This window comes from Neodiprion virginianus, chromosome 4 (genome assembly GCF_021901495.1).
Source record: "Neodiprion virginianus isolate iyNeoVirg1 chromosome 4, iyNeoVirg1.1, whole genome shotgun sequence".
Classification (NCBI taxonomy): domain Eukaryota; kingdom Metazoa; phylum Arthropoda; class Insecta; order Hymenoptera; family Diprionidae; genus Neodiprion; species Neodiprion virginianus.
Genome location: NC_060880.1, coordinates 2,325,655 through 2,352,803, shown reverse-complemented (window position 1 = coordinate 2,352,803; position 27,149 = coordinate 2,325,655). Strand labels below are relative to the sequence as shown.

Below are 27,149 nucleotides of genomic sequence, written 5' to 3'. Positions count from 1 at the left end.
ATTATACCAATTCACAGCTGAGTTACGGCATTGGATTAGTCCTGTTTCCAGACGATCCTGAACTGCGGTTGGGAATGTTTTTCGCCGGGGTGAGTCCTGCCGGAGGTGCATCTAATATTTGGACAGTAATTTTGGGCGGCAATCTCAATTTATCTGTAACAATGACCACCATCAGTACATTGGCAGCGTTTGGTGAGTTTTCCAACTCGCTTTTGTATGTACTGCGATATGATCTTTACAAAAATCGTTCGGAGAATATTAATCAAATCATGTGTCATTCGTAGGCATGATGCCGCTGTGGATCTTCACCCTTGGGAGTACGATTTTCAACAGTGCAAACCTCGGGGTTCCGTACTCGAGGATAGCAATGTTCGCAGTTGGTCTTGTCATTCCATTGGGTATCGGATTCCTGATTCAGAAAAAACTGCCAAGGGTCTCAAGGATACTAGTAAGAGTACTGAAGCCGTTGTGCAGTCTGCTGATCATTGCTATCATCGTATTCGCCATTATTACCAATCTGTATCTCTTTCAACTGTTTTCGTGGAGGGTAATTACACAATTTTTACTTCCAAATAGCACCGTCAAAAATAATTGCCATATTACTCTAACCCTAGATTTAGAATTTCCCAAGAATTACTCAACATGCTGATCAAATTACTTTTCAGATCATTGTTGCCGGTATTGGATTACCCTGGCTGGGGTATTTGTTTGGGTATTTGCTCGCTCTTGTTCTGAGGCAACCGGGCCCTGATATAACGGCAATCTCCGTCGAAACCGGAGTTCAAAACACCGGAATCTCGATATTTCTACTCAGATTCTCGTTGCCGCAACCAGCTGCTGATTTGACCACCAGTAAGAATATACCTATTCTTGTATAAGCTATCATCTCTATTTCGGAGAATTATTTCAACAATTTCGTTTACTTTGCAGTTGCTCCAGTATCAGTTGCGATAATGACGCCAATTCCATTGACTATTCTTTGGATCGTGAAACTGATTATGGATCGACGGAAAAAATCGATCGCTGCTTCAGCTGAGAAACTTCAAGGATCTACAGTGCCGATACCAACCGTATCTGCATCTACTAAAACGGACAACACCGAAAATCCTTGATTTGTACCTTTCCGTTTTAGTTTTTTGTAATCACGTTGCTACGCGCCACATCGTAACAATATTTTGAATGCTGTACATTCATTTGCCTTATCTTATGAAAGGCTAGTATAGTATCACGCATTTAATGTCTATTGATTTTCTATACAATTTTCAATCCACCGACACGTCGCGTACTTATCATTACTGAACATACCTATTGTTTTCCTTATTTTACCAAAGTTTGGTACGATACTGAATAGTTTAACACAAATTGAGAACAAATAGTACTCTTTATAGTACATTTATACATATCTTGATTACTTAAAAAAATCCAGTCAGCAATTTACGAGCGAATGAATTTCGCGCAATATGAGAATTTAATCGGTATTTTATTTTTCCTGTAGAGTTATTTAGGCGACCAATTTTTCTAGTGATTCATTGCTTACTATTTTATAGTTACCGTGAGGTAAAGAGTCACAAACTATGATGTATTATTATGATATAAAAAAAAAAACCTGGGACCTGGTCTTTGCAACTCTCGGATCAAAGTGTTCAGGTTGCGACTGAGGGGTAACCATCCCCATAACTTATATAACGTGTAACGCTAGACTATAGAAGAAGGAAAAGAAGTTCTAGGTTTGTGTAACCTTTCAATCAATTCCAGAACTAACATAATTACCAGAATGTACACCCACACACTCACTGTGCTGTGCCTTAATAACTTATTGTTAGCTAATACAGCTATGCTGTGTATTGTACATTCGTAAACGTCTTGTTATACGTATAATAAGATATTGTTATTAATGTTTACTCATATATAAGATGTATATACTAAACGTTGATTATTTTTTTATTCAGAATATACAGTTTAAAAAAGAGAAAACATTTTAAATACTCATCGTTCTTATATCGACAATTTTCATCGACTTGAATTACGCGTACACGCATGACCATTGGAAAGTATTGGTATTATTAGTATTTATTAATGTCCATGACGATGTTGGACATCATTGGATTAATCGTCTCAAACGAGTAAAACAATTACGAAGGATAAAAAAAATCTGAAAAAGGAGAAATCTAAAACCTTTAGAAAAAGTGACACCTGGAAATTAAGAAAAATTTTTCGGGCACCGATCGTTGCATGTTCGGCCCTGTAAAAGTATTAGGCGATAGATGAATCGAATAGTTAGACGTGAGTTAGACAAGAATGAATGGATGTATTCAAACTCCCCGATTTTCCCGCGAGAGGCAGTTGCTGCCGGTGGGCGCGGCGTTACTGTCGTGCTCAGACTTGTATTAAGCTTTTGGTAACCGAAGACAGAGTGAGATGATATTACAGCGCAATGGCAATGAGGGGTGTATAGTGTGTGTCACACGGTAATAATTCTCTCTCTTTCACGTCACACGGGTTTTAATTTGAAACCAGTGATCTCGATGGATGATATTTCGGTTATGAATTGTGCCGGAAACGGTTCGCCGAGTACCAGCGAATAAATTGTGTCGCTGCCGGATCGCGTAGTGCAGTAAATAATAATAGACATAATACGTTAAAATTGGGATCGGTCGTGCTGCATGTGTCACTCTAGTAGAGGAGGAGGCGTATACAATATATAAATACATTTAAATAAAAGATAATAATTTTATACTCAACCTCCCTCAATCCCCCTCTCGACTTCCCCTCCCTTCAACAACGTTTTCTACTCCATCAACATATTAATAATACATACTTCTTTCGCAGTGATCAAATGTTACTCTAAATATCAATATAATATTATTATGGTATTTAACTCAGTGACTCAGTTCTGCAGCTTTCAAGTTTTCAACGTGCCGTCATAATTGTTGTATGTAATGCCTGGGAGTCGATCCAGCACAGACCCAGAGCACAAGTCACCGCGGGAAAGTGGCGAAGATTCTGAGGATGAGAGTGAAATCCTCGAGGAAAGTCCCTGCGGACGCTGGCTCAAGAGGCGAGAAGAGGTAACTAATTCCAGTTGTCATTTTCACCTCATACGTGGTTGACAAAAATGATCGTATATATCTTATTTAGGCTTGCTTTTCGCCTTATTCTTTATGCCACAACAACTCGACCCACTGAATCCATCTGTTGATTTTTCTTTACAGGTCTACGTACCTACTAAATCTGCTCTAGCCGAAGGGTCCAACTTTGCAGGATCAGCTCGGAGCAACGCCACGGAAAACGACAAGAATCTCTCAAACGCCGATATGGAAGTGAGAATTTCTCCAGATTTCATCTCACTTTGCTCAGATAATAACTCTGTGTTTCTTAGGTTTAATAGTTATTGTCCGGGGACAGTTCCAAGGTTTATGATCGATTCGTGTTCTTCCAATCTAATCGAGTGGTATTTTTTTCAGGCTGAAAAGAGGGATTTGCCGGGTATTGATTGTGCCTACCTTGCTATGGACACAGAGGAAGGTGTCGAGGTTGTTTGGAACGAGGTACAGTTTTCCGAGCGCAAGAATTTCAAAGCACAAGAGGAGAAAATTCAACTTGTGTTTGAAAATTTGACTCAACTAGAGCATCCCAATATAGTGAAATTTCATAGATATTGGACAGATACTCACAATGACAAGCCACGAGTAAGTCGTTGGTTTATTATTTGAACAAAATAATTATATGTCTGCCAGATAAAAAGCTCATTTTTTATTTTTTAGGTAATATTCATAACTGAATATATGTCGTCGGGATCGTTGAAGCAGTTCCTCAAAAGGACGAAACGTAACGTTAAAAAATTACCACTGCAGGCTTGGAAACGATGGTGTACACAAATTCTTTCAGCGTTAAGGTATGTCACGAAGTTATTAAATAATAGGACAATCTTTTAAATTTTCCCCTGCTTTAATCTGTCCCAATTCGTAATACAATGATCAAATTCCTGTTTCAGTTACCTGCATTCTTGCTCACCTCCTATTATTCATGGAAATCTTACCTGTGATACTATTTTTATTCAGCACAATGGCCTAGTTAAAATTGGTTCAGGTAAGCAGTAATATTGAAAGCGTATAAGGCGGATGACGTTATGTACTTATGACTGACCGGTTGTTCTGTCTTTAATGCTAATACGCAGAATACACATAGTTTTAATGGATGTCTAATTGTGCTTGATGGCTTTGCTCGTTTGCAAAAATCATCAACGGATTAGTTAAGCAAGCAACTTGTTTTCAGCTGATTCTTTACAATCAGCACATAGCCGTTTTGATAAATGAAATAATATTTAATCGAAACAGGAAACAATGACATTGAAACGTGAGTAGAGAAATTAGAAATCTCCACAATTATAATTGCATAGTTGGAGAATACCAATGATGTCACTACTAAATACTATTGTAAACGAAATGGGAACTATGTAAGGTTTTTGCTAGCAGTAGATAGGACAGAACGTATTCTAAATTTAGATGTACACAGAAGTTAGACAAAAAGATTGTGTTATTCTAATGTTCCTTTTGAACTAGGAGTAACTTGAGTCCTCATTTTTAATTGTAGCAAATAGCCTCTAATCTAGATAATGAAAAAAAAACAGCAATGCCTTCAACAAGAGAGACGAGGGTACAAACGTACTTTCACCGTATCTACCGGAGAAATTAAATTTTCGACATCTACAACCTATCAATTGGCCTCATAACTTGCCACAGGTGGCGAAGTGGTGAAACTTCTCAACTTGGCAGATTATCACCTATCGCCAGCTAAGTAAATTAGGCACAGAGGTAAACAATATTATTATTATGCATAATTTATTAATTATAGAAAGTATACTTTTCAAGTACTTCTTTCACACTCAGTTACGATGCTAAGTGTAATCTTATTTTTAAAAAAGAACCACTATTTCGTCCTGAGAATAGACGGGAAAAAATTAATGAAGAACATGTTATCTGTGTGTCAGGATATACTTCAGAACCGAATGAAATGAGGGCTCAATTTACACTTGTAATTATCTTATTATCGATTATATAAATGATTTTTTAAGTACTTCTATGAAAAAAAAATTTCGTGGGTATGAAAGGATCAACTGACAAACTACAGTAATTACATAAAAATCTTGAAATATGTGACAGGCGGAAAAATTTTCCCATCATATAATAGATATTATTCCAATGTTTCATGGGAAAAGTCTTCTGTACTGCCTGTACTTTTTTTTCAACTTTTTTCACATTTTTAAACCATGTTCTGGCAAACTAAAAGTGAATTTCTTTGACATTACAGTGGCGCCTGATGCTATTCATCATCACGTAAAAACCTGCAGGGCAAATACGAAGAATATGCATTTTGTTGCACCAGAATACGGAAGTAAGTTCCATTTAGTATCAGCCAAAGACTTTGGACCCGTAAGAGAGGAAATGCTTGTCCAATTGTTGATGATATATTTTTCTTTCTTTCTAGTTTTATCCTTAGGCTCGTTAACTCCGGCTATTGATATTTATTCCTTTGGAATGTGTGCATTGGAAATGGCAGCGCTAGAAATTCAAGGAAACGGCGATACTGGTACAGTAGTTACGGACGAAAATATCAATAAAACCATAGAATCGTTAGATGATAGCCAGCAGAAGGATTTCATTCATAAATGTCTTCAAGTAAATCCCATCTGTCGGCCTAGCGCCAGAGAACTTTTATTTCATCCTCTACTTTTCGAGGTTCACACCCTGAAGCTGTTGGCGGCACACGCTTTGGTTAATTCAGCCAGTAAGTATATCGTGCCTTTGTCTAGTATTGTTGGTCTTTATCCCAATACAACAACAGATATTTTCTTTCATTTTTAGCAAATATATCAGAGACAATAACAGATGAGGTGCTACAAAGGCTGTACGGACCCGACACAGTCGTTGCTGAAGTACGTTATGCAGATCGTTCTCCGTACCAAATTCGTTCAAGTGATATTCAAGTTGCTGAAAAATTAGAGAAATTCGTCGAAGATGTAAAGTAAGTTTTGGATTAGACTCGCTCTCTATATAGTCATATTTAAAATGATTTTCCTAACGTATTATATGTCTATCGATAGTCTGCACATGTGCAATTTTTCTGCTGTCTTACCAATTTCTTTCTAATATTATATCGCCTTTTAATTTCTTTGTAGATGCATCTAATACTTGCTAATAATTGATCTCGTTTAAGGGTATGAAAATATTCAACTTTGAATACTCGTGCTGTTCTGAATATCGAAAATAATCATCTCCTCTTGATTAACATTCAGGTATGGAATATACCCGTTAACTGCATTTATGGCTAAGTTACCGCCTCCGGTTCGACCTCGTGCCATATCCCCAGAAGTAACGGAATCTGTCAAGTCTGTAACGCCTGAACCACTTGACTTTGAATCTCGGAGAGTTGTAAATATGATGTGCAACGTCAAGCCTAGAGAAGAGAGCCGTGAACTTCTTGTAAGTCTTTGTTAAATTTGTTACTTCGATTCATATTCATTTTTCAAAGCTGTTGTTACACTATTGTTCATTCGTTTCAGATGACGATACTTTTGCGAATGGATGATAAAATGAACAGGCAACTCACATGTCCTATAACGCAAATCGACACGTCGATGCTTCTCGCACAAGAACTCGTACATTTTGGGTTTATCAACGAGGTAAGTGCGGACCGATAAAGCTAGAGAGAAAAAAATCGTATACAAGGTGTAGGAACAAGGAAAGGTGTACTGTCCCTACAAAATATTGGCAGGAAATTCATATAATGCAATAAAATTTGTACAATTGTACGTATTTATTTCAGAACGATCGTGATAAGATAGGAAATCTAATCGAAGAGGCATTAAGAAGTTGTTTCAACAAGCAAATGATGAATCCTGGAATGGTATCCTTGACAAATCTTCCAACGCAAACGACACTGTTACTCTCCGGGCCTGAATTTCCGTGTTTGCAGCATTTAGATAATAATTCCTCTGTCGCTGGTGTTGCAACAGCGAGTGGTGGTGAGAATTTGATTGGAAATTCGTATAAAAAAGGAACAGAAAGTAGGGAAGCAGAATCATCAATAATCGCCGACAGCGGTAGTTAACCATCGAGAGGATTTGTGATAATTCAGTTCAATGTGCCACCTTGCACATTTTATATATAGACTGGCTATGTATTTTTATATTTAAGTAAATACGACAGAAAGTGGAATAATGAGGGAGGTGAGCTTGGAAGGAGAGGGGAGGAGGAATCGAGTCGTGGCTTTCAAAAAAGCATAACCGTGATGATAAACATGCACATTTTAACCGAATATTTCACGGTACGATATGACAGTGAGTGAACTCAATTTCAGGGTCGAAATATTTGGTAAGACGAATAAAGTAAATTTTATTTAATAAATCATATTAGAATGGTCATATTGTATTATCGCTGAAATATTAGTGAGACAAATTTTATAACATTCTTAGGGTCTATAACTCTCTCTTTGAAAAAGAAAAAAGAAAAAAGAAAAAAAAAAAAAATACTTTACAAACTCTCAGTTATGACGGCGCCGCAAAATGATAAGTGTATTAATTCTTTGATATTACTACATGAATTTTTTTCGTTTTCTTTGCAAGGAGACGTTTTACCTTCTGTTAGTCCCGCTTTTGCTACATACATAATATTAATATGCTTAGAGACGCATTTTGATAATTTTTTACTTTCTCCCCAAAGACGTACGCGAGGAAAGTAAAAATAGAAGAAAAATTATTTCTTATTTTCAACTCTGGAACTTAATTTCGCTTTCAGATAAATTTTCTCGTGTACATACAATGTATTTCTTTCTTTCTTCATAATTAGCAATTTGTAAAATTCTAAATTATTTTACGCACTTCGAGAGATTTCACTTTGTTAATTCAGCATTTTTGCCCCTGAATAATACTCGTTCGTGTACGCAATTGATACCATTTCTGTTATTTTTTGATTTTTTGTTTCTACTAGTATTGACAATTGAAAAAGAAAAAAACCCATAAGAGACCGTGTATCTTGATATTTGAATCAATAGGCATTATTTTTATATATACAATGAAAATTCGTATAAACCACTTAATTTAGTAATAAATAATTTAGAGAAAAAACACGTACCGCGAACAGAGAGCCAAAAATTACAAACGCATTTTTTGATGACAGAATCGTGTGTTTTTCTTTTCTTTTCTAATTATTTTTTACCTATTAGTCTGTGCGATCATTTTAAATATCACCAACATCTGTTGAGCAGCTCCGCATCCGCCATCGATATGTCCTACCATGAAATAAAATATGTACCTACCTAGCTGCGTGATACCTTGTACGCAAAATTGAGTAACAGATTGCGTTAATAAAAGTAAGATAAATTATAAATATCGAACGCTCGAATGCTCGGAAACTTTGTTACAGATTATTGCATATTTCTTGTGAAAATCAATTAAATATCTCGATTCTCGTACCACCATCACTACTACTACTACTACTACTACTGCTACTACTACCTACTACTACTACAACTACTGCTACTCGCGGAATAATAAAGCTGCGCCACTTTGCGCAATTGTTTATAGCAGCGGTATAATGCCAAATTTGTTCGTTGTACCTATTAAGTGTAATAATCGTAGTATGTATAAAATGTAGTAGGTCTCTGAATCACCAATAAAACAAATATTTACAAATTTTTATGCATTCGAGGTACAAATGATTTATTGTATGTATGTATACGTTGCCAATGTGTCTTATTTTTTGAAAAAAGAATTTTCCATACGCACGTACCAACTGTCGCATTTGATTAAACCAGAATTTTTCATTGAAAAAACAAACCTTCCGAGAATGTTTTGTAAACGTGTACGTATGTAACATGCATAATAATTCTTTTTCTGTTCATTTTTTTTTTTTTTCCGAACAACTAACTAGGTCATGGCACAAAGAACTAGTCACAGTATGTAACTACTAATAGATTTTGTAAATAATATTAGTAATAATTACTAATCTTAAAGTGTAAAAAGGTGGGATAAAATAACGAATATATTCAAACACGTATACGTCCACGTACGGTTCAATAATTGTATAATGTATATCACCGAGGTATGATATTTATATAAAATTTACAGAGATTTATCATTGGTTTAATTATTTGTCATGGAAAAATTTTTCATATAATATTAATTAAATAATTGTATATTGTTTAATTTATTAGTGTATCATTAATTAAAATTTTCCGTACAACAAATTTATATAATTTGAATAAATATAATAGTATATGTATATTATAATTATACACATACACACACATACCTATATTTACACACACTATTGATTGCGTACAAATGCGTATGTATGTTTTTTTACGTATATGTGTGTATGGCGGAAACACCTGTCCTCGTTAAAAATTATTTACAACTTATTTATGACATATAATACCCTATCAAGTTATACATATACTATAATCATATCTCTGAACAATCATTTTAAATTCCGTACAATTCGCATTGGCAGAAAGAAATACAGGCGTGAGGAATTCTTTATTATACAACAATTTCATTGCCGGTGCATATCGCTTATAATGTTGACTATAACGAATCGATGTGTAAAACGAAAAGGTGCGATGAAATGGAGCTAGAAGAAGGACGGATCACATCTATTGTATAAGTGGATGCATGTGCATACATACCGTGTACATACAAATTAGTATTAGTAGTATTAGTAGACCACCCTAAGGGTACCCCCATAACAAGTAGAGCGAGTGTACCGACTTTCTTCGGATCGTAGGTAAACTTAATTTGGCAAGACCAACAAAAACACAGTCATTCCCGCGAACAATTTGTCAGTCATTACGACTCGTTGCCGTGTTTACGATTTAACAGATAGTCAAGATCGTGAGAAATGCGATCTAGCATCCCGCTTGCTGTACTTTCGCAATCGGTGACGATAATTTCCGGTGCATTCTCTTCACCGTCGGGCTGTTTCCGTTCGCTTGTATTCGCTATGTCCGGTATCGGACTGACATTGTCCCTCGCCTTCACTTCAACCGGCCGCAGTTCGATCTCGGTCGGTTTTACGGCCAGCGTTACGTCAGGCATCGTTCCGATCTTCATCAGCCGCGATTCGACGTCGGCGCTGCAGAGAACCGTCGCCGAACCGCTGCAACTTCCGGGCATAACGCCCTGCAGAGGTACACTCGGAGCCTGAACGATGTACGGGTTGAAGTCCCTCAGCGTTCGATGCTCGACGCCCTCGTAATTCGAATCGAACGCGTAAATTGCGCTCCCGCTTGACCCCGCACCCGTCATTGCGTTTCCGATTCCCCCGGCTTCCGGAGGCTCGAGCCTTACTTCCTGATACTTCCTTGGGCTCGTGCTGTAGTTTTCCAAATTCACGTTGTCCGTACCGTCGATTCGAATCTCCGGCAGGAATCTACCCCCTAATGGGATTCCGAAACTCTTGTAAGACGGTACCGCCGGCTCAGCACCGTATTCTCGAGTATCTATGCTACCCGCTGCCACCCCACGGACTTCCAAGTACGATGGCTCGTTCAGCTGCATCGATTGACCCACCTCGTTTTCTGAACTTTCATTACTCCTTGAGCAGACTACCGGGTGTGGAAACAATCAATTTTTATACTTAGATGCCATCCGACTAAATGTAACTGCGATAGTCTCAATTGTTAGTTATTACCTTTCACTGGGTCGGAAATCTCTTCATCGCTCAACTTAGCCTTCCACTTCAATTTCTGGAATAGCGGAGTTACCAATTGAATTTCACTGTTCAACACGTACCCGACTATCACAATAAATCCCTGAAAAAGAACGGATTAAACATTTCAAATATTGTCAGGTTCTCTTTTCTCTTCTTCGCTTTACCCACCAACAGAGCACATAACGTAGCGAATACGTAGTGAACGATTGTGGATGATGAGTTGACGTATAAAACTGACGAGGTCTCCATCGATATAATACCGCACAATACTACAGCAGCACGACGGAGCAGCCGCATTCTGTGGAAAAAAATTTTTAAATTAAGTCAAGCCGACGTGCTTCCCATAATGCATATTACCTCATTTCTATCGTTTCTTTTTTCAGAATGTTTTCTGCAACAAGAGCATGGGCCTTGTGTACAATACCGATGTGCAGCAAAATGAATATGAGGACCATGATCGTGGCGCAAGTTATGAATATGTTGAAGACCCCACTTCCAGTCATCAGCCACCAAGACTCGTGATGCCAACCGGTGCTTTTGTGGGCTAGTTCGGTCGCCAGAACCGCCAGGACTGGAACTCCTTGGGATTTAATATGGACGTGATTGAATGCTGTGAGTATCAGTTGTTCAGTTTAAGAAATGAAAACATTAGATGCCTCACCTGTGATTACCGCGATCACCGTGGGCTGAAGGTGCTGGCTCTGTTGAACCTGGGTTAGTTCGGCATAAATAATCATTGCCTGGGATATCGGAGCTGACATGCCAACAAGAAGAAATGCCTCAAGAGATATAGCTACCAGGGAGAAGGTGCTCTGCGACCAAATAAATAAATTATTATTATTTATTAGTGAATGTTGATAAATTTACAGAAAATTTGCGTGAGAAACCATGTTTGGTCCCTTGCAGAGGTGGACTATGCACCCACACATGAGAAATTTTTAACAAAATTTTTCAATATCATGATTATGATCAAGTAATTTTTTGAAATATAACCAATAGTAAAAGTAAAAACATTAAATAAAGTTGCTTTATTTGTAATTAAACAAGCGTTTCAATGCGTTGTGCATAAACGTCCTATTTTGCAACATTTACCAATTACTCAGTCTTATTATATTTTAATGAATACAAAAAAATAACTAACTTCCGTATTGTTTGGGACATAAATAAAAATATCGGTTTTAGCTTTGATTTTAATCTTTTTCTGGATATGTATAAATATATTTTTATGCTTTACTTGTGAATTATTGTAAGCTTCAATTGCGTCTATACAGCTGCTTTTAAAAATATTCATAAATTTGAAAACTCATTACATTGATTCGCAATAGTCGTACTGAAGAGATTTGCAGGTGAAGAGTAATCGTTAATTTAGACAGATACATACCTCTGGTAGGGTTTGATAAGTGGCGTAACTGAATATCCCCATTGCTCCAATAAGCCCGGTGCAACATTGTACCTTAAGAAAATTGAGCCAGGTACGATTCTTCCACCAATATGAGCCCAGGATGATAGATGTGAGCAAACATTGGAATAGGCAGCTTCCGCAGCCCACCATCACCACCAGAGTGGCTTTTTTGTGTTTTGCTAGGGCCACCTGAAATAGCGAACATCGATTACATTAAGACTTTTTTGTTTCAGACGAAGCGGCAGTCGAGGAAAGCATGCTTAACAATTGAAAGTTTGAAGAATACCCAGATTCGAAGCACTTACTCGAACTGCCCGTGCTGTCAGAAATACGGCGAAGGTTCCAGGATGAGGACAAACACACTGCGTTGCGGTGCCGTCCTGAAGGGTATTGCTGACACAGGTATTGAGATTCCATGAACCTGTAAAATCTGCCGCCCCGCACGATATGTTCCATATGCCAGAGTGATTTTGGATATGACGTAACAGTAGGTCGACTGATATTTTGCCTTGTACAGAAAGCTTTGCCACCTTTTTTTCCGGCAATATTGCATCTACCGTTACGATCCGCGAATTAATTCGATACTCAAGATCTGTACCATCGCTTAATCAAAAAGCACACAGTAGAATATGATTGGTTATTCATATTGTTAAAACCATCACTCATCGATATGGGTATTGTTCATTCATTTGTTATCAGCATACAGCGTCTACTCACTCGAGTTCCGTGACGTACACATTCGGCAATAAGCCTGACAGGTTTTTGTACACGATACTGACTCCGCTAGCTGTATCGTCTGTCCTTTTTCCTATTAAATCACTTCTCTTCACACGGATAAGAACGTTGTCTTTGTACCATTTGGGATACCTAATTAGCAGTTGGAAGGAGTGGATGATAAAATTCTCATTGCAGCTCTAGATGTAATTATACCCATTACTCACATATAGTCAGGCCCAGGAATTCTCATCGTCCGGGTCACACCATCGCTGTTATCTATTTGCAATGGAAGTACGTCAGCCACCATCGCTGACAGTGCGAGGTGCATTTGAGGTGGGTGCGCCTGTTCAGCCCAGTACACCAAATTTCGACGGGTCAGTTGTTGCATCAGTGTCAGTTGCTGGAAAAACAATTGGATGCAGGCAGTTGGCCATTGTTATGTCGTGGACTGGAACAAAGTTATCGGCTTACCTGTTCATTCAGCACAGAGTGTTCATTCTCGACAACGAAATTAACGATCCGCATAAAAGGTTCGGCTGAATGAGTCAAGTCAGTAAGTTCCTTTGTAGCGTTTAGATATTGTTCGATTTCCCACAAAAGTGCGACTATGCGATCCCCCTCACCCGGATACAGAGGAGTTTTCCTGGACCGCAAGAGGCTCCAGTATGCTTTTACAGTTTCGGCGCCTGTCGTATTCTGGTATCCTAGCGTTAAACTTTGAAACTTTGGAATGAAAAAATGAACCCTTTATGTATGATAAATGAACAAACCACCTATAGATAAGCGTAAATTTTAGAAGAAATCAATACCTTCAAACTAATTCGACTTACATTGTTGTAGGGAGTGAACAAGGGCTCGTAGAGACAAGCAGAGAAATCGGGCAGCTGCCATTCTGGCGTTGTTGCATCCTTCATGGAACAGAGCCTAGCTATACGGTGACCAAAAAAATTCTCCGGGCAATCAAGAAGCGCCTCCAATCCTGGTCCAGTGTCCGGCCACCTCACTCCCCATGCTCTTTCTCTGAGACATATCGGTATCCGCGTACGATTAACGACCTCCACTCGAACCGCCATCGATCTCTGAGCAACGTTGCACGTGTATATTGCGGATTTCTGGAATTTGACATGAGGGTATGAGCACATTACACTTGTAAATATGCATATAAAACGCCTAAGTCGGTTGAATGAAAACTTTATGTTGCAGGTACCAACGTACTTGTGCGTTTGTAATCTTCAATATACTGCCGGCTGGAAAGAGATCCTCCCACACTTCACTTCCGGGCTCGAGCTTCAATAATGCACGATTTTTGCTCCACCCGAACCCTATGCCAATGCTCCGCATGTTGGGGGTCAAGCACTTCAGTTGAATATTGCTTCCCTGGGTAATGAAAATTCTAATTATGCACTCATGTAGAGTGAATTAATCACTCGGAGTTAATCCCACATCAGAATACTGCCAGAAGTGGGGGTCATAGCTTTACAATTTACAGTACAACCATCACTAACCTTTTCAATGGTCGCGCTCATCGGAACCACTCTGACATTTGGCTCGTCCCGTATGTCGATGGTCAAGCTCTTGCATTGCTCCATGCCCCAGTCAATCACTTGACAAGTATATTGGCCTGCGTCGAGCAATGTTGATCTATCTATTCCAAGCAAAGAGGTGTACTGATCCGACCCGTCATTGGGTAAAAGTTTCACCCAAATTTCTCTAAAATACAACAGGCATGTTCGAATATATTTCATTGTGGTTATTCATTGATGGAGTCAAATTACTTGATTGAGTGAAAAATCGTCTTATTATATTCATCACCTTGTTGCTTTACTCGTATTAACCAACATTCCATCTTTGTACCAGGTAAATGTGAGGTTGTAGCTGCCCTGGGCGACGCATGATACGATAAACTGGTCACCTAATCGTACTTCTCGCTCGTTAAGCTGATTGATTCGTACGTTCTGAAACACTCGGAGTTTTGGAGAAAGTGGTCTATTGCAACATCTGTCAAACAACGTATAGTATATATGTGAATATGATAGATTAGCACTCTCACCTGCAACTTCAGTGCAGGCTTTTGCTGGAAAGTGAAATGTGTCGATTCAAGCGATATGTCCCCGAGACGACGTCGTTGTACCAGCCGATTGAAAGACTCTCGTATTTTATCCCCATCATATGTGTTTCCAAAGAAGTGAAAAACCACCTCTGAAGTCGGCCTGCGTGATGAAACAGTTAAGATAATGTGGCAGGACGCCGAAATATGATATCCAGAGGGAAAATTTTCATCCTTACAAAAAGTACTAGACCCAATTTTATGTTTAATACTCCATCTTGACCATGGATTTTTGGTGTACGTAATATATATATATATATATATATATATACACCTACTCACGTTATGCTTAAGATTTTGAGCTCCTCCACCGAAGATATGTTAGCGTTCCTTAAGTATTTGGCAATCTGAAAAACAATTGTCAACTATTTAACTTCCCTCAGGAAATGTTTACGCATCAGTACGCCCAGTTTCTGCATCAGGGGAAAGTTTCGCTTTGGGTTTTTTTTTCTTCTGATTTTTCCTCAAGTGATATAAGTAATGACGTTCGATACAATTTTTCACAGAAAATTTTTCATATGCAATTAAAGAGAATGAGGATGATTTTTCAGGGTAAAAATAAGATTGCCGTATTATGTTCTATAAATATACGTTTATTTTCATAATTTATCATATATCTTTAAATTTCCTATACATATATATAGATATGTTAATTTTTCAAATTATACATACAACAATATATTTCTCCATATTCTTCATAAATAACAAAGAAATAAGAAACTGCCAAAACACCAGTGGCAAAAGGTTGCTTCTTATTCATTTATTTATTTTTTTTCCAGTTCGCCTATTAATAAATAGCGAACATTTCTTAACTCTCGCTCTCTCAATTTTCGCTTCTGCCCTCTTACACATACATATATGCATATACACAACTATACAAATTCAGCATATTATGTCTTACAGGACATCGCGCACAAAACATTGTGGATTTATCTTCTTCCACCCTCATGTGAGACAAATTTTCCAGCTCAAGATGCTTTCAGCACATCTATGTGGTCGCGCGGTTCCCGCGAAATTTTATCCAAAATGTTTCAATTTTTTTTTTCTTTCAAATAATTCATATCCAACTGACAAATCACGCAGGTGGTTCCAGGTCAAATGGGTCTTCCGGTGCTATCAAGACGCAAGAAATGTCCATATGCTGAGGACCCAACGCCGCCCTCAAGTACTCAGCTCGTACTCTAACGACCTCGATATCATGCTCGCGACAATAGGCTTCGAGTAGGGTCATCTGGAGATGCCATGCCGGATCCGTCTTCTCGTACAATGAAACAAGGCATACGCTCCCTTGCAGGCTTCGACAACCCCGAGAGGCGAGGGCTTGCAGAGTAGGCCGCATACCACATGTCACCTGCATTCCTGTCCCCTGAGATCTTAGCTCTTGCTGAAGGTTGGATGGAAGTTTGCCACTGTAAGTTAATCAGATATTGTTATAGCGGGTATTTCTTAATAGCGAAACGTGAATATATATCACAAGTGTAAAAGCTTGAGGGTAAGATGGTCAAGATGGCTTTAGATTTGGTCAAAAGATTTACAGAGTAAGAGTTTGGAAGATTCACCCGATGAGTTAATTAACTAATTGAGTTTCGTAATAGCAATGTTCCCTGACCAGCAAGCAAATGATTTTATAATAACCAGGACTTTGCCATGTGAAAGGTCATTGAATGAAACATTTATCACGGTTGATTTATAGAGGATTCATCCGCAAACAATCAGATTTGGAATATCGTTGAAATTGAACAAAAGTTATGGTTTTGGCTAGTTAGAACGAGTTGTAGTGAGATTCTTTCAGTTCAAATTTACCCCGTCCCGTCCCATGTTTCCTTATCTTATCTGTCACCGTTTCAACGATTATTTCATCATTATTTTACTTTGCAGTTTATTTGACCAGACCATGCCAATATCTTGTAAACAATTTCACATTTTTCAATATGCAACTTCACCTTGTTTCCTCACCTTTCAAAACTGACGTTCTGTGGCGGTGGAACAGCAAGTACATCCTTGTAAGTCATTTTGGTAGTGGTTCGCAGTTCTTCTCTGTCAATTGTCGACCGGAACGATTGAACCTTGTTGGCCGTGGGTGGAATTCTTACGTCGGATGAAAACAATTGATCGATCCGAAGGTCAGTGGTAGTTCTAATCTATTAATCAATGGACTCCTTTGGTTGCGGGTAGTTTCCCGAATCACTGTACGTTATTCACATACAATATCGATTATCACTCGATTAAACAATACAACGCACTTTGGACACGTTTGTTATGGAGTCGATTCTAACACGTAATCCTTTTCTCGGTTTTCAGGTCTCTCGAATGATTTCTCACTGCACAGTAAGAGCCGCTTTAAACGTATCGTTTAACAAGTCGGCTGAATAAATGTTACACGAGTGTCGTGTCCGCGATGCCGTTCCCCTATATATGGAGGCGATGAATCCCCTCCGGGTCACCCGGATCACGTGGTCAGGGTTATTCCAGTGAAATTCTTCTGTTACTCCGTTATCCGTGTTGCCGACGATTGCGTCGCACTCTCGTTTGTGGGCTATTTGGAGGCGTATACATACACGGGGCGAGACTCGATCGCACACCACTTGGCAACCAAATGAGACTCCTCGGAATCGTATAAGTTTCCCGGGCTCGGAATCGCGCTTGAGTGTGAGTCCTGTACGTATAACGACATACGCGTAAAAGCCGGTACACGAAACGAGAAGAATACTCGCCGAACGCAACTGGTTTCCTAGGATTTATGTACTATTCCTGTAACCATAATCATTTTCCTCAATGCATTTTATGTATCAGACATTACAAATTCGGCGAAAGATTTTGGTGCCGGTTTGTCGGAAGAACTTTTATTGATACAGACGGCAACCTCGAGTCTCCGTTACTGGGATCAAAGATAGTGTGCTGTATTATAAAAGCCATGGTTGAATCATTAATTGTTAAAATCGAACCGTGTAGCATAGACAACTGATCCGTTTAACGTGTAAAACAAATACCGTGAGCAATTCAAAAACGTCTGACGCAACCGTCAGCGTTGGGGAACAACTCTGTTTAATTGCCTGTCGCTTAAAGGTGGGGTTTAGACTGGATTCAAGAGTGAGAAAGCGGCTGGAATTCCGCACGTCATTTCTCTCCTTTCTCGCTTCCTCTCTCCGGTTTCAGTGCAGTTTATTACGTTCCATTCTCTCTCTCGCTCCAGTCCTTCCCCCTTACAAAAGTGACTCATCAGAACAACTTTTGAACGGATGAATCGGTTGAATGGACGAAGTCCATGGCCCCCCTATGCGTGCCTGATTCCGTAATTCGATCAAAGGTGACAGAGTAGAAATTTCAAAGTTTTCGGTTCGTCATAATGACTCTTATCACCTGTGAAAACGGTGATAAAAGCTACAGAATGAGGGGCCAGAAATCGCTATACTCTCAAACGTTCGGTGTAATTCATAGACTTCGTATACGATCTTTTCCAAATCTTCTTGCATCCCGCATTTCAAGTCTTAGCGTGGATTTATTCGTCGTCTTAAACAAAACAGAAGAGTCCTCCAATATTTTTCACCTGTTGTGCATTATTATTTTTCCTTATTTTCAGTTCTTTATCGCGCACACCCAAACGTCCGTGGCGAAATCTCGACCAGTCCAATGATATCTCTCTCTTCACAAGTCTGTATCGCCCGTCGTGTAATCACAAAATATTGTTGCCTGGTATACGATGATTCAGCACGTTATAAGAAAAACAGGCGGTTTATACCCGAGCCCGTTTATCAACATTAACGACTATGCCTACAGAATGAATGTGCATTCACGCATACTAAACAATACGGACAGTTTTCGACATTCACTTGTAAACCCCCCAAGTGTTTGAAATGTAACCGCGGAAAATTCTCAGCTGGAAATTAATGCATAGCTAATCATTTTCCGGCAAGTTCCTTAATTTTAATCTACGTCATGGTAAATCGTTCGCCATCCTGCATCCTGACGTCTATTTGCTATTTTTTCTGTGATTCTAATGCGGGTATACGTTACACGATGCGAATCGTGCTGACCTGTGAGAATGACAGAAATAAGAGCATGTGTCTGTAACTCATAATAATTTACATGGAAATCAAACAGTTCAAAATACTAACTGTTTTTCTTTTTTTACAGCTGAAAGATACCGGCACGTGTGAGTGCGATGTGGGCGACGCTTATCGTGAAGCGCGTAGCTTCTTTTCGGCGAACTGCGGATCGAGGAAAATCAACAGTAGCCGAATACTCGACGTCTCTTGGAAGCAAGCATACCGCGCAAAAATCAGAACATCCCAACAATCGGATGTTGCAGCAGACGATCATCGGAAGCACGGAAATATCGCGGGCTCATCTCACTCCGGAGATACGGCTGCATCTTTTGACCCCTAATTGCCCTTTGTACCATGCCCCAGTGCCTTCAACAGCTAATGGAAACACGACGTTCGCAGAACCATTCTGGAGCATATTCTGGCCCGGTGGACAGGCTTTAGCCAGATTCGTCCTAGACCGTGGCGATGAACTCCTGAAAGACAAGTCTGTCGTCTTGGACCTGGGGGCCGGTTGCGGGGCAGTTGCTATAGCTGCGAAACTCCGAGGAGCTCGTCTCGTTATCGCGAACGATATTGACCCAGGTTTGGTTCTCCTTGTTTATTACGTAACTTTGAGCTTGGTTATGAGATATGCCAGCATCGTGTCGAAGTAAATACACAGAGTCAATAAAAATGGAAGTGAATTGATTCTGGTCATTGAAAAAGTAGCGGCGTTACGACATTTCCGAGATGTGTGAAAGTGCGGACGTTAAAACGGAACTAGACCCAGTTTTACAGCAATTAGCGTGAACACTCGCGCATGTGTGCGTGTTCGTCGGTTTAAAGACTAAGCGGCAGCCGCGAACTCTTGTCGTTCATCACCGTAGCTATTCTATTTTTGAGAATGGCCAAGAACGCGTAACATGAGCGTTTTGTGGAATATCAAAAAGATGTATCAACCGAGGCCTCTGGGTATAAAGTCATTTGTCTGAAAGGCGTTCGATGAATATACATATCTCCTGACACGGCAGGAAATGAGATAATTTTCGGTGAACAGAGGGACGTATAGCGAGTAGTTAGGGGATGTGCTATACATATTTATTATATACATTTATAAACTTGCTTCCGTCAATTTTCAGACCAGTGGCCCATCTGCGTGCATATAGTAAAGTTAATGCAACACCTTCACTTTCGAACAAATGGACTATTTTTATAAATATATAATATACCTATGAGCAGGAGTTGAAAATTTTAGAGTACGATCGTTTTGTTTCGAAATTTCAAACGTGTAAAATTCATATCACCTTATGAACCGCAACTTTGGTATTTTTCATTTTTGCACCGCAGGATTGTTTTCAGTAGATTTAACGCAGAAGATACATCGTGATAAAACGATTATAACATCGCGGTGCAAACCGATGAAGAAGAAATTGATAATTATTCGGCATGCATTTTTATTTTCTCTTTATAGACGCTCGTTCCGCGTGACTGGAGATTGCGCCTGATTATGTGCATAATAGAAGCAATTAACGGTACGAAGCGATGAACAAAAATAGAATGTCGGTTGGTGCATTCGCGTGTTTCTTATTGAGTAATGAAGAACAGGCAATAACAGGAAAATAGAATCATCGTTATCACGCAGGAGACTAGTCTGGAGTCGACGACAAACGGTCGGACAAATTACTATGCATTATACCGCAGCAATGCAGCGGTTATTGGCTTAAGTAAGAGTCTGGTATTTCCCCGTTTCCGTTTATAATATTAAAAATGGCTCGTCTCGCGTATATACACACGTAATCTGTACTTTCATTGATAAACGAACGGTTATACTTATTGTCTTTATAATCTCTAATCGATCTTGTGCCAGTTATAACACGTCTAGACTGATTGGCAAAATCACTGTATTGCGTTAGTATCGTAAGATATACCAATTATACCTGTCGACCGATAAAAAAGCGCGAAATCTGTTCTGCGAAACGTCATGGTTATCCCCCGCCGAGAATCGGATCGTGCCGATTTACGCCGAGTATATAGCTACAGTGCATGCAGTATACAATATGGTATGGAATTACCTAAGGAGCTGACTTGTTCGTTTCATTCAAACATCGGGTCCCGGGTATTGCCAGAGGCATTGACGCAGATAGAATTATAGTGCCCGCTTACATAGGAACAGGTTTCATTCCGCAACGCAGTATTTAAACACGCTTTCCACGTATACCCCTAATCTGCATTTATGTAGCCGTTTATAGAACGGGGCTCTCTTATCTAATTTACAATAGAAGAATGCTATACTCTGTGCCATATGCGAGGCGATTCTTCAACGGAACTTAATCACTTTAAGATTATTGACATAGATTTATAATATAAGTATAAATTACTAAAATTTGCTGATTCATGTTCAAAGCTCGACGCGGTTTTGGGTAAGCCCAATTTTCGGTTCCAACCGTTTCCAAGACACATAAAACACACCCAAGTGACAAACAAAAATTTCCGTTCTCTCAAAAGTTTCCATCTCAATTCTAGATTTCATTAATTTATCTATCACCTGAGATCATGGCATTGACTAGTTGTCCTCGGCTCGACTGCCACGCTTATATGCACAGCTATTTAGCTAATTGGAAATACCTTATGAATTTGTTACTATATACGATCAAAGTCATTCCGCCCGTTACTGATCTTCGCTCTATATTTGAAAAATCTATACTGCGTGTCTATGCACATATAAATTGTAATTAACGTTTATCTGCATACAATTAGCATCCACGCAGGAAAAATTTAACCATCAACACCGACGGCGATCGACGGTAATTCATCGCTGCAGTAACTGATGTTATCGTAGGTTGTTATGCATCGGGAAAACCACGAAGATGGACACCCCCAATAATTTGAATAGTATAATAATTTTGACAACGTTCAAACGTTGCGTACGGTGCTTTACCTTATTCGTAATGTATTTTCCCCCATTTTTTCCGGTCTCCTTCTAAAAGCAGAAGGTTTCGACAAGCTTTCTCCTCGCCCTTGACCCGTCACGATCGGCGACGGAATTCACCGTCGCGGAGTTCCTAGAATATATTGACCAACACGAAAGTGCCGCTATATCCTACTTTACATTGTGTTAATTTTCGATTTTTTTCAGTTGCGTGCGTGGCAATCGGCATGAACGCTACCCTGAACGACGTGCGAGTAAGAACATCCGGTGAAAATTTATTAGCAAAGCCGTTCGGAACGGACCAGACAGCCGACGAACGTTTCGACGTCATCTTCGTCGGAGATTTGCTCTACGACGAGGAGATCGCTACGGTCCTGGAAACCTGGCTCGACGAGGCTCTCCGTCAGGGCACGAGTGTTTTTCTCGGCGACCCGGGAAGGCACGGTCTCACCGATAAACTTCGCAGAAAATTGAGAAAGCTGGCGACTTACGAACTGCCAGATAACGTTCGTCGAGAAAACTACGGGTTCGATACAGCCACGGTATGGCAGTTCTCGAATCACAACTCGAACTAGGTTTGAAACGAGTTTACGACGTGGGTAATAAACGTTTCGAACTATAATACAGCGATCAAAAGTCGATCAAGTTCAGCGTCAATTCCTTTGATTTTATGCGAAATGGGGAACAGAGTACACAGCTGTGTTTTACGTTCATCCGCGAATGCGGGAATACAGGCAAATCGAGTATTGAGGGTGATGAAATCTCGTTTGCATCTGATCAATTTGACGCGGCAAATAACTCCGGGGCTCAATTTATTATGGAAATAATACCAGAGTCCTACCTGTCGCACCAGCAGTGCCTCCAAGCTGCCTTGATTCGGGAGAAGCACCATCCTCACCGACGTCACGTTTGTTAGTTTTATTCTACACTCAAATCTCGAACGATCTACACCGAGAAACGAGACGATAATTATAATCTCGAGTGACATATTATAATTGTTAAACAGATTTACTTACCGGTTGTTATTTTTGTTCCGTTTCGACAATTGCAGCCTCTGTTTTGCACCCCGTTAAACGGGCATTGCAGCACGCATCCCTGGTCTGTGCAATCTGTAAAAGTTGCAGGGAATATACGTGTAATCTATCGAATTGAAATGCAATTAGAAAGTTACGCGGCAAATTTTATAATGATAAAAATTCTATAGTGATAGTATAAAAATGGATGAGCGAAAGTATAACGATAAATTGATGCATACGAGTAGAATGATTGTAATTGAATCTGGGTAAAAAAAATTTAATTATTAGAATTAACCAAATGTACGCGTCCGGTATTTCAGCATAGCTTGATAATAGAGGAGAAAACCTAAGAATAATAACTATTAAGAATAAATGGAAATTGACTGGTATACGTTTTTATATCTCTTTATATACGTGAGTCTTATTTTAACAGGAGTTCAGTATAAAGTCCCCCTATGTACAAGTCTTTGACTTCCTGTGGGATGCACCTAGGTGTGCAATTCAATTGTACTGATCCGTGTACTTTTTGGGAATAATATTATTATTATTATTATTTAGATAAAGCGCGTCAAAAAGTTTGAGTGAAAAAGTTGCGGTCGTTCGTTCGTTTATCGTACGATGTATAAGCGGCTCAAAACTCATGCGGAAAGCTCAAAGCAAGTTTTTCCGGCAAAGTTTCAACGACGCATTTTTCCCTACGGTTATAATCCCCGAGGTAGCACAATCGTGCCCGGAAAGCACTCGGTCGGATAAACTCTCGCTTGGGCGATACATACACACGTACGACAATTGCACCGAATAAATGAAAATGAGTAACGATTAAACTGTTTGTTTAATGAATATTGAAGTTTTTTGTATGCTTAAACATCCCAGGATTGGATCTATCGCACTAGTTTGGGATCAGCTTACCCTTTGCGGATCTTTGCGGTGCTTGAACCTCACAGTAGTTTCCGGTGAAACCATCCGCGCAGTGGCATCGTATCGCCTCAGCCCCCACGTGCCTGTTCAAAAAGGATTAAGTAGAAATCATACCTCCTTATGTTCCAAACCGAAGATGTTTATCGCATTCCATCTTATCGGTTTTGGCTGAACGCTTATTGCTGTACCTGCAGGTCGCTCCATTTTGACACACCGGGTGCTGCTGGTCATCCAGGCACAGGGGACCGTTGGAGCAATCTGCCCCGGTGAAACCGTCGAAACATTCGCACGAGAAGGTCCTGTGAGGAAAAAAACACATGGAGGCATGGAAACACGATGGTGCGTTGCAATGACGGCGTTAAATTTATATCCACGCTAAGTGAAAAGCGATTTGCGAAATACGCCCGATACATTGTGTATAGCCCAAGATACCATTACTCTTCCTGTAAGCGATTTTAATCGATAGACAAACGACCCTACGCGTCCGAACGATGTTGTGCGTCATTTGTATCCTATAGGAATCTCGCTGGGAAGCGAAGAAAAGTAGATAAAAATGAGGGAAAAAAATAAGATAAGCAAGGTGCAGGGTGCGTGACTCTAAGTTACATTCTTCTCGGAGGTTGAGAGACTGCTGGCTCACGTTTCTGCGGGAGGGTCTATTCTGTGAGGGATCGCGAATCGCGAAAGGGACGAGACCTCGCTGCTAATCAATCTAAGCCCGGCATCGGCTCCCCTCCTGATCGCCCTCCGCACTCGAACGCACTTCTTCGCGTCGCTGCCACGAAATTTTCGATTATCTTACTCCGATACAGGGGGGTTGGCCTCGACGGTCGATGTACATATAGCTGATATAGCTATAGCTGATTTTAAATTAAACGATCCTCAAGCCAGGGGTTCTCTCTTTTCTTCGTCGACGTTAAACTTCAAGGAGTTTAAACTTTGATCAAACAATTCTTTCCAGGCTGCACAGGACCCCCAGGAATACGTGGGCGAAAAGAGCGATTGAAATTCCGCGCATCCTGAGTCCCTGGGGTCAGACTGACGATTCTCACGTCGTACCGGGAATGGTATGTTCATGCGCATATACGACGAGGTGAAAGAATCGCGCGATATATATATATTTCCCGATATCACCGTTTTCCAACTCTCTGTAATGTAACAATTTTAGGACAGCGAAACCTCGCCTGCAATTTTCGGTTTACACTGCAAATAGCTTACGAGTAATTCGCTGCGACAAAACAGCTCCCGGAGTAGGAGCAATCCTTGACCGAGCAAGACTTCGGGTTGGTTGGTCCGCCGGACATCTCGTAAGTGATGTTGAAACCGAAGACGTTTAGAAGTCCATTGAGGACGCGGACGTGGTTTCCCTCGAGTCGGTCAAGGCCAAAGTCGATCACGAGGATCGGCCGGAAAGTCTTAAGCCACCGGAAGTCGAAGATGTTGCTCTCGGTGACCTCTTGGATCCTGGTAGCGCCAAGATTCGACGATTCTGACTCGTAGTAGGCGTACTCAGTGAACGTAAGACCCTTGTAGACGTACAACTGCGTCAGATATACCGTGATCGAGCCATTTTCTGCCAGCAGATCCGACGCGTCGATCACCCACCGACACTTTATAGGCACCTCGAACGGCCCCGGAAAATTTGGCGTCAGTATCACCCCCCTGGAGGCTGTCAGCCGGCCCCCGCAGGACGAATCGGACCTCGATTCAACCACCTTGACGAGGAGGCAGAGACGGCACACTTCCAAAACCAACGGCCAGATATACTTATTGTACATTTTAACTCTACCTCCTGGCCTGCCTCCCTCCACCCAAACCTGGACACAATTTTCAAGATCAAAGTGTTACGGCTTCCAATTGTATGTAGGTATGTATGATACTAATTGTGCCGACTGTATTTTAATTTTTCATTCCAACAGTTAAAGCCAGATCAAAAAGGATGCACATTTATCTGTATTCATAAATTTATTCAGTATAACGAATAGGATTGGAACATTTTATCTCCAAATATTTCTACTAATATTTTTATACCGTTGACAAAATAATTGCTATTAAAATCTCTCCGTCCAAAAGACGGATCTTTTTTCGCAGCATTAAACGAACTCCGCCTTAGAAATTGAAATGATCAGGGAATACTCATGATTGGGTAATCTGAATAACATATTGTGCAATGTGGCTAAAATAAAAACCAGCAGCAGTGCATATCACATGGAAAGAAAAGACGCGAATTCTCGATAAAATAAAAATTGTTCATCAGACATTCTAAGAAAAGAAGAAATACGTTAAAAACTGGCTCATAAAGTGTAAAAATTAAATTAGTTGAATAAAAAATTGAAAGAGCTGTTCCAAATGCAACAGTTTCTCGATTCTTTATACGTACATTCAGTCAACGTTTGTGTCTTAGGGAGTCGACAGTCAGTAGGAAATGAACAGCGACGTAGCGACGCGTCCTTTCTTGATAGATCCTAAGCGGTCGTCATCAAAATTACATAGAGGAACGATAATTCGCCTGTGTATAGCTGTACGCGCATCTGCACTTCACTGGCCTGCACCCATACCATAATTCCCCGATGGACGGTGAACCCGGGTAAATGAACATACATATATAGATTCGTAATTAATTGCAGGGTTGCATCGCGTCGGATGCTGCGCGGGGTAGACACCCTTTAATTTCGTCGTCTGGCGCTAATCGCTCGTCCCAGGAGCCGGTTTTGGGGTGATTTATTAAATTATCTTATCGCCTAGCGTGTCACGCAATGAAATTAACTCCCGAACTCCAGACCCCTGGAGAATAGCCTAAGGAGTTCGACGAATCGACGTATGTAGTCAACGTTAACGCGGCCCCGCTCCGATTGAGCTCGCAATCAAACTGGGTGCCCGGTGGGCGTTAGCTTGGCCTGTACCACTTTTCAGCCGATGATCTCTCGGGTGCGCGCACCCTTGGCGACGACGGCGCGCAACCACCCCCGCACTTGAAAGCGTACGCACACTTGCCAGGGAAGAGGAGGAAGACGGAAGATCAAGGGAGGCAAAGTCCCCGAAATCATAGGAGGGGAGATTGCAACCCAGTTCCCGGCTCAGAAAAACAGCAATCTTTCCTTGTCTCATTTTTAGTGAGATCGATCGAATATCCGCCCCCAATGCCAATTTCAAGTTCTAACGAGGATATGTCAGCTGCCTGAAATCCAGGGAGGGCCTTAAAATGGGCTGAATAAGATCGACTGTTTTGTTATTGTCAGTACCATTCCTGGGAATGGAATTATTTGTAGCAGTTGCTTGATATGGAGGTCGTAGCTGTTTACACTGATGAGCAGTAAGAGCCT

The 27,149-nt window shown here is 40.2% G+C and overlaps 5 protein-coding genes and 1 long non-coding RNA gene across 23 annotated transcripts in view; 4 read left to right on the top strand and 2 right to left on the bottom strand.

Moving 5' to 3' along the window:
- Positions 1–1,702, top strand: part of LOC124304093 (kinase D-interacting substrate of 220 kDa) — a 43,812-nt gene extending 42,110 nt beyond the window's left edge. For 9 of the 12 annotated variants that reach the window (XM_046762104.1, XM_046762103.1, XM_046762100.1 and 6 more), the window contains 4 exons: positions 18–192; positions 285–547; positions 666–852; positions 931–1,702. In XM_046762104.1, the coding sequence (XP_046618060.1) occupies positions 18–192; positions 285–547; positions 666–852; positions 931–1,112 (807 nt within the window). In that variant the 3' untranslated portion in view covers positions 1,113–1,702. Of the gene's footprint in view, positions 1–17; positions 193–284; positions 548–665; positions 853–930 lie in introns of those variants that run through there. The other 3 variants (XM_046762097.1, XR_006908057.1, XM_046762108.1) reach the window with 3 other exon arrangements.
- Positions 1,703–2,235: 533 nt separating this feature from the next.
- On the top strand, positions 2,236–8,692 carry LOC124304099 (nuclear receptor-binding protein). 2 transcript variants are annotated; one of them, XM_046762134.1, is made up of 11 exons: positions 2,236–3,068; positions 3,213–3,320; positions 3,465–3,689; positions 3,765–3,895; positions 3,995–4,089; positions 5,311–5,394; positions 5,500–5,787; positions 5,865–6,024; positions 6,296–6,482; positions 6,563–6,682; positions 6,826–8,692. In XM_046762134.1, the coding sequence occupies exons 1-11, from the start codon at positions 2,940–2,942 to the stop codon at positions 7,108–7,110; spliced, it is 1,812 nt and encodes a 603-aa protein (XP_046618090.1). In that variant the 5' UTR covers positions 2,236–2,939; the 3' UTR covers positions 7,111–8,692. The 2 variants fall into 2 exon arrangements, with proteins under 2 accessions (XP_046618090.1, XP_046618089.1); XM_046762133.1 differs by having other exon boundaries at positions 2,241–3,068; positions 5,488–5,787.
- A 227-nt stretch (positions 8,693–8,919) lies between these two features.
- Positions 8,920–25,604, bottom strand: LOC124304094 (uncharacterized). 3 transcript variants are annotated; one of them, XM_046762110.1, is made up of 21 exons: positions 25,045–25,604; positions 24,015–24,125; positions 23,818–23,909; positions 22,909–23,001; positions 22,734–22,837; positions 15,221–15,285; positions 14,882–15,041; positions 14,644–14,786; positions 14,337–14,541; positions 14,047–14,208; positions 13,662–13,943; positions 13,303–13,554; positions 13,056–13,231; positions 12,832–12,981; positions 12,420–12,717; positions 12,094–12,303; positions 11,374–11,524; positions 11,070–11,292; positions 10,881–11,010; positions 10,692–10,812; positions 8,920–10,605 (listed from the first exon to the last, which is right to left on the bottom strand). In XM_046762110.1, exons 1-21 carry the CDS (start codon positions 25,602–25,604, stop codon positions 9,848–9,850), a joined length of 4,446 nt encoding a protein of 1,481 aa, XP_046618066.1. In that variant the 3' UTR covers positions 8,920–9,847. The 3 variants fall into 3 exon arrangements, with proteins under 3 accessions (XP_046618066.1, XP_046618068.1, XP_046618069.1); XM_046762112.1 differs by having other exon boundaries at positions 11,374–11,422; XM_046762113.1 differs by having other exon boundaries at positions 11,374–11,422; positions 12,166–12,303.
- Positions 11,228–13,766, top strand: LOC124304114 (uncharacterized). Its single transcript, XR_006908061.1, has 3 exons — positions 11,228–11,324; positions 12,348–12,516; positions 13,672–13,766. It is a non-coding gene; the product is annotated as an uncharacterized LOC124304114 (long non-coding RNA).
- On the bottom strand, positions 15,724–17,320 carry LOC124304111 (uncharacterized). Its single transcript, XM_046762155.1, has 2 exons — positions 16,895–17,320; positions 15,724–16,347 (listed from the first exon to the last, which is right to left on the bottom strand). Exons 1-2 carry the CDS (start codon positions 16,948–16,950, stop codon positions 16,014–16,016), a joined length of 390 nt encoding a protein of 129 aa, XP_046618111.1. The 5' UTR covers positions 16,951–17,320; the 3' UTR covers positions 15,724–16,013.
- On the top strand, positions 17,413–23,900 carry LOC124304108 (electron transfer flavoprotein beta subunit lysine methyltransferase-like). 4 transcript variants are annotated; one of them, XM_046762146.1, is made up of 4 exons: positions 17,413–17,596; positions 19,073–19,566; positions 22,100–22,434; positions 23,782–23,900. In XM_046762146.1, exons 2-4 carry the CDS (start codon positions 19,101–19,103, stop codon positions 23,863–23,865), a joined length of 885 nt encoding a protein of 294 aa, XP_046618102.1. In that variant the 5' UTR covers positions 17,413–17,596; positions 19,073–19,100; the 3' UTR covers positions 23,866–23,900. The 4 variants fall into 4 exon arrangements, with proteins under 4 accessions (XP_046618102.1, XP_046618101.1, XP_046618104.1 ...); XM_046762145.1 differs by having other exon boundaries at positions 17,414–17,587; XM_046762148.1 differs by having other exon boundaries at positions 17,595–17,680.
- Positions 25,605–27,149: the final 1,545 nt, after the last annotated feature.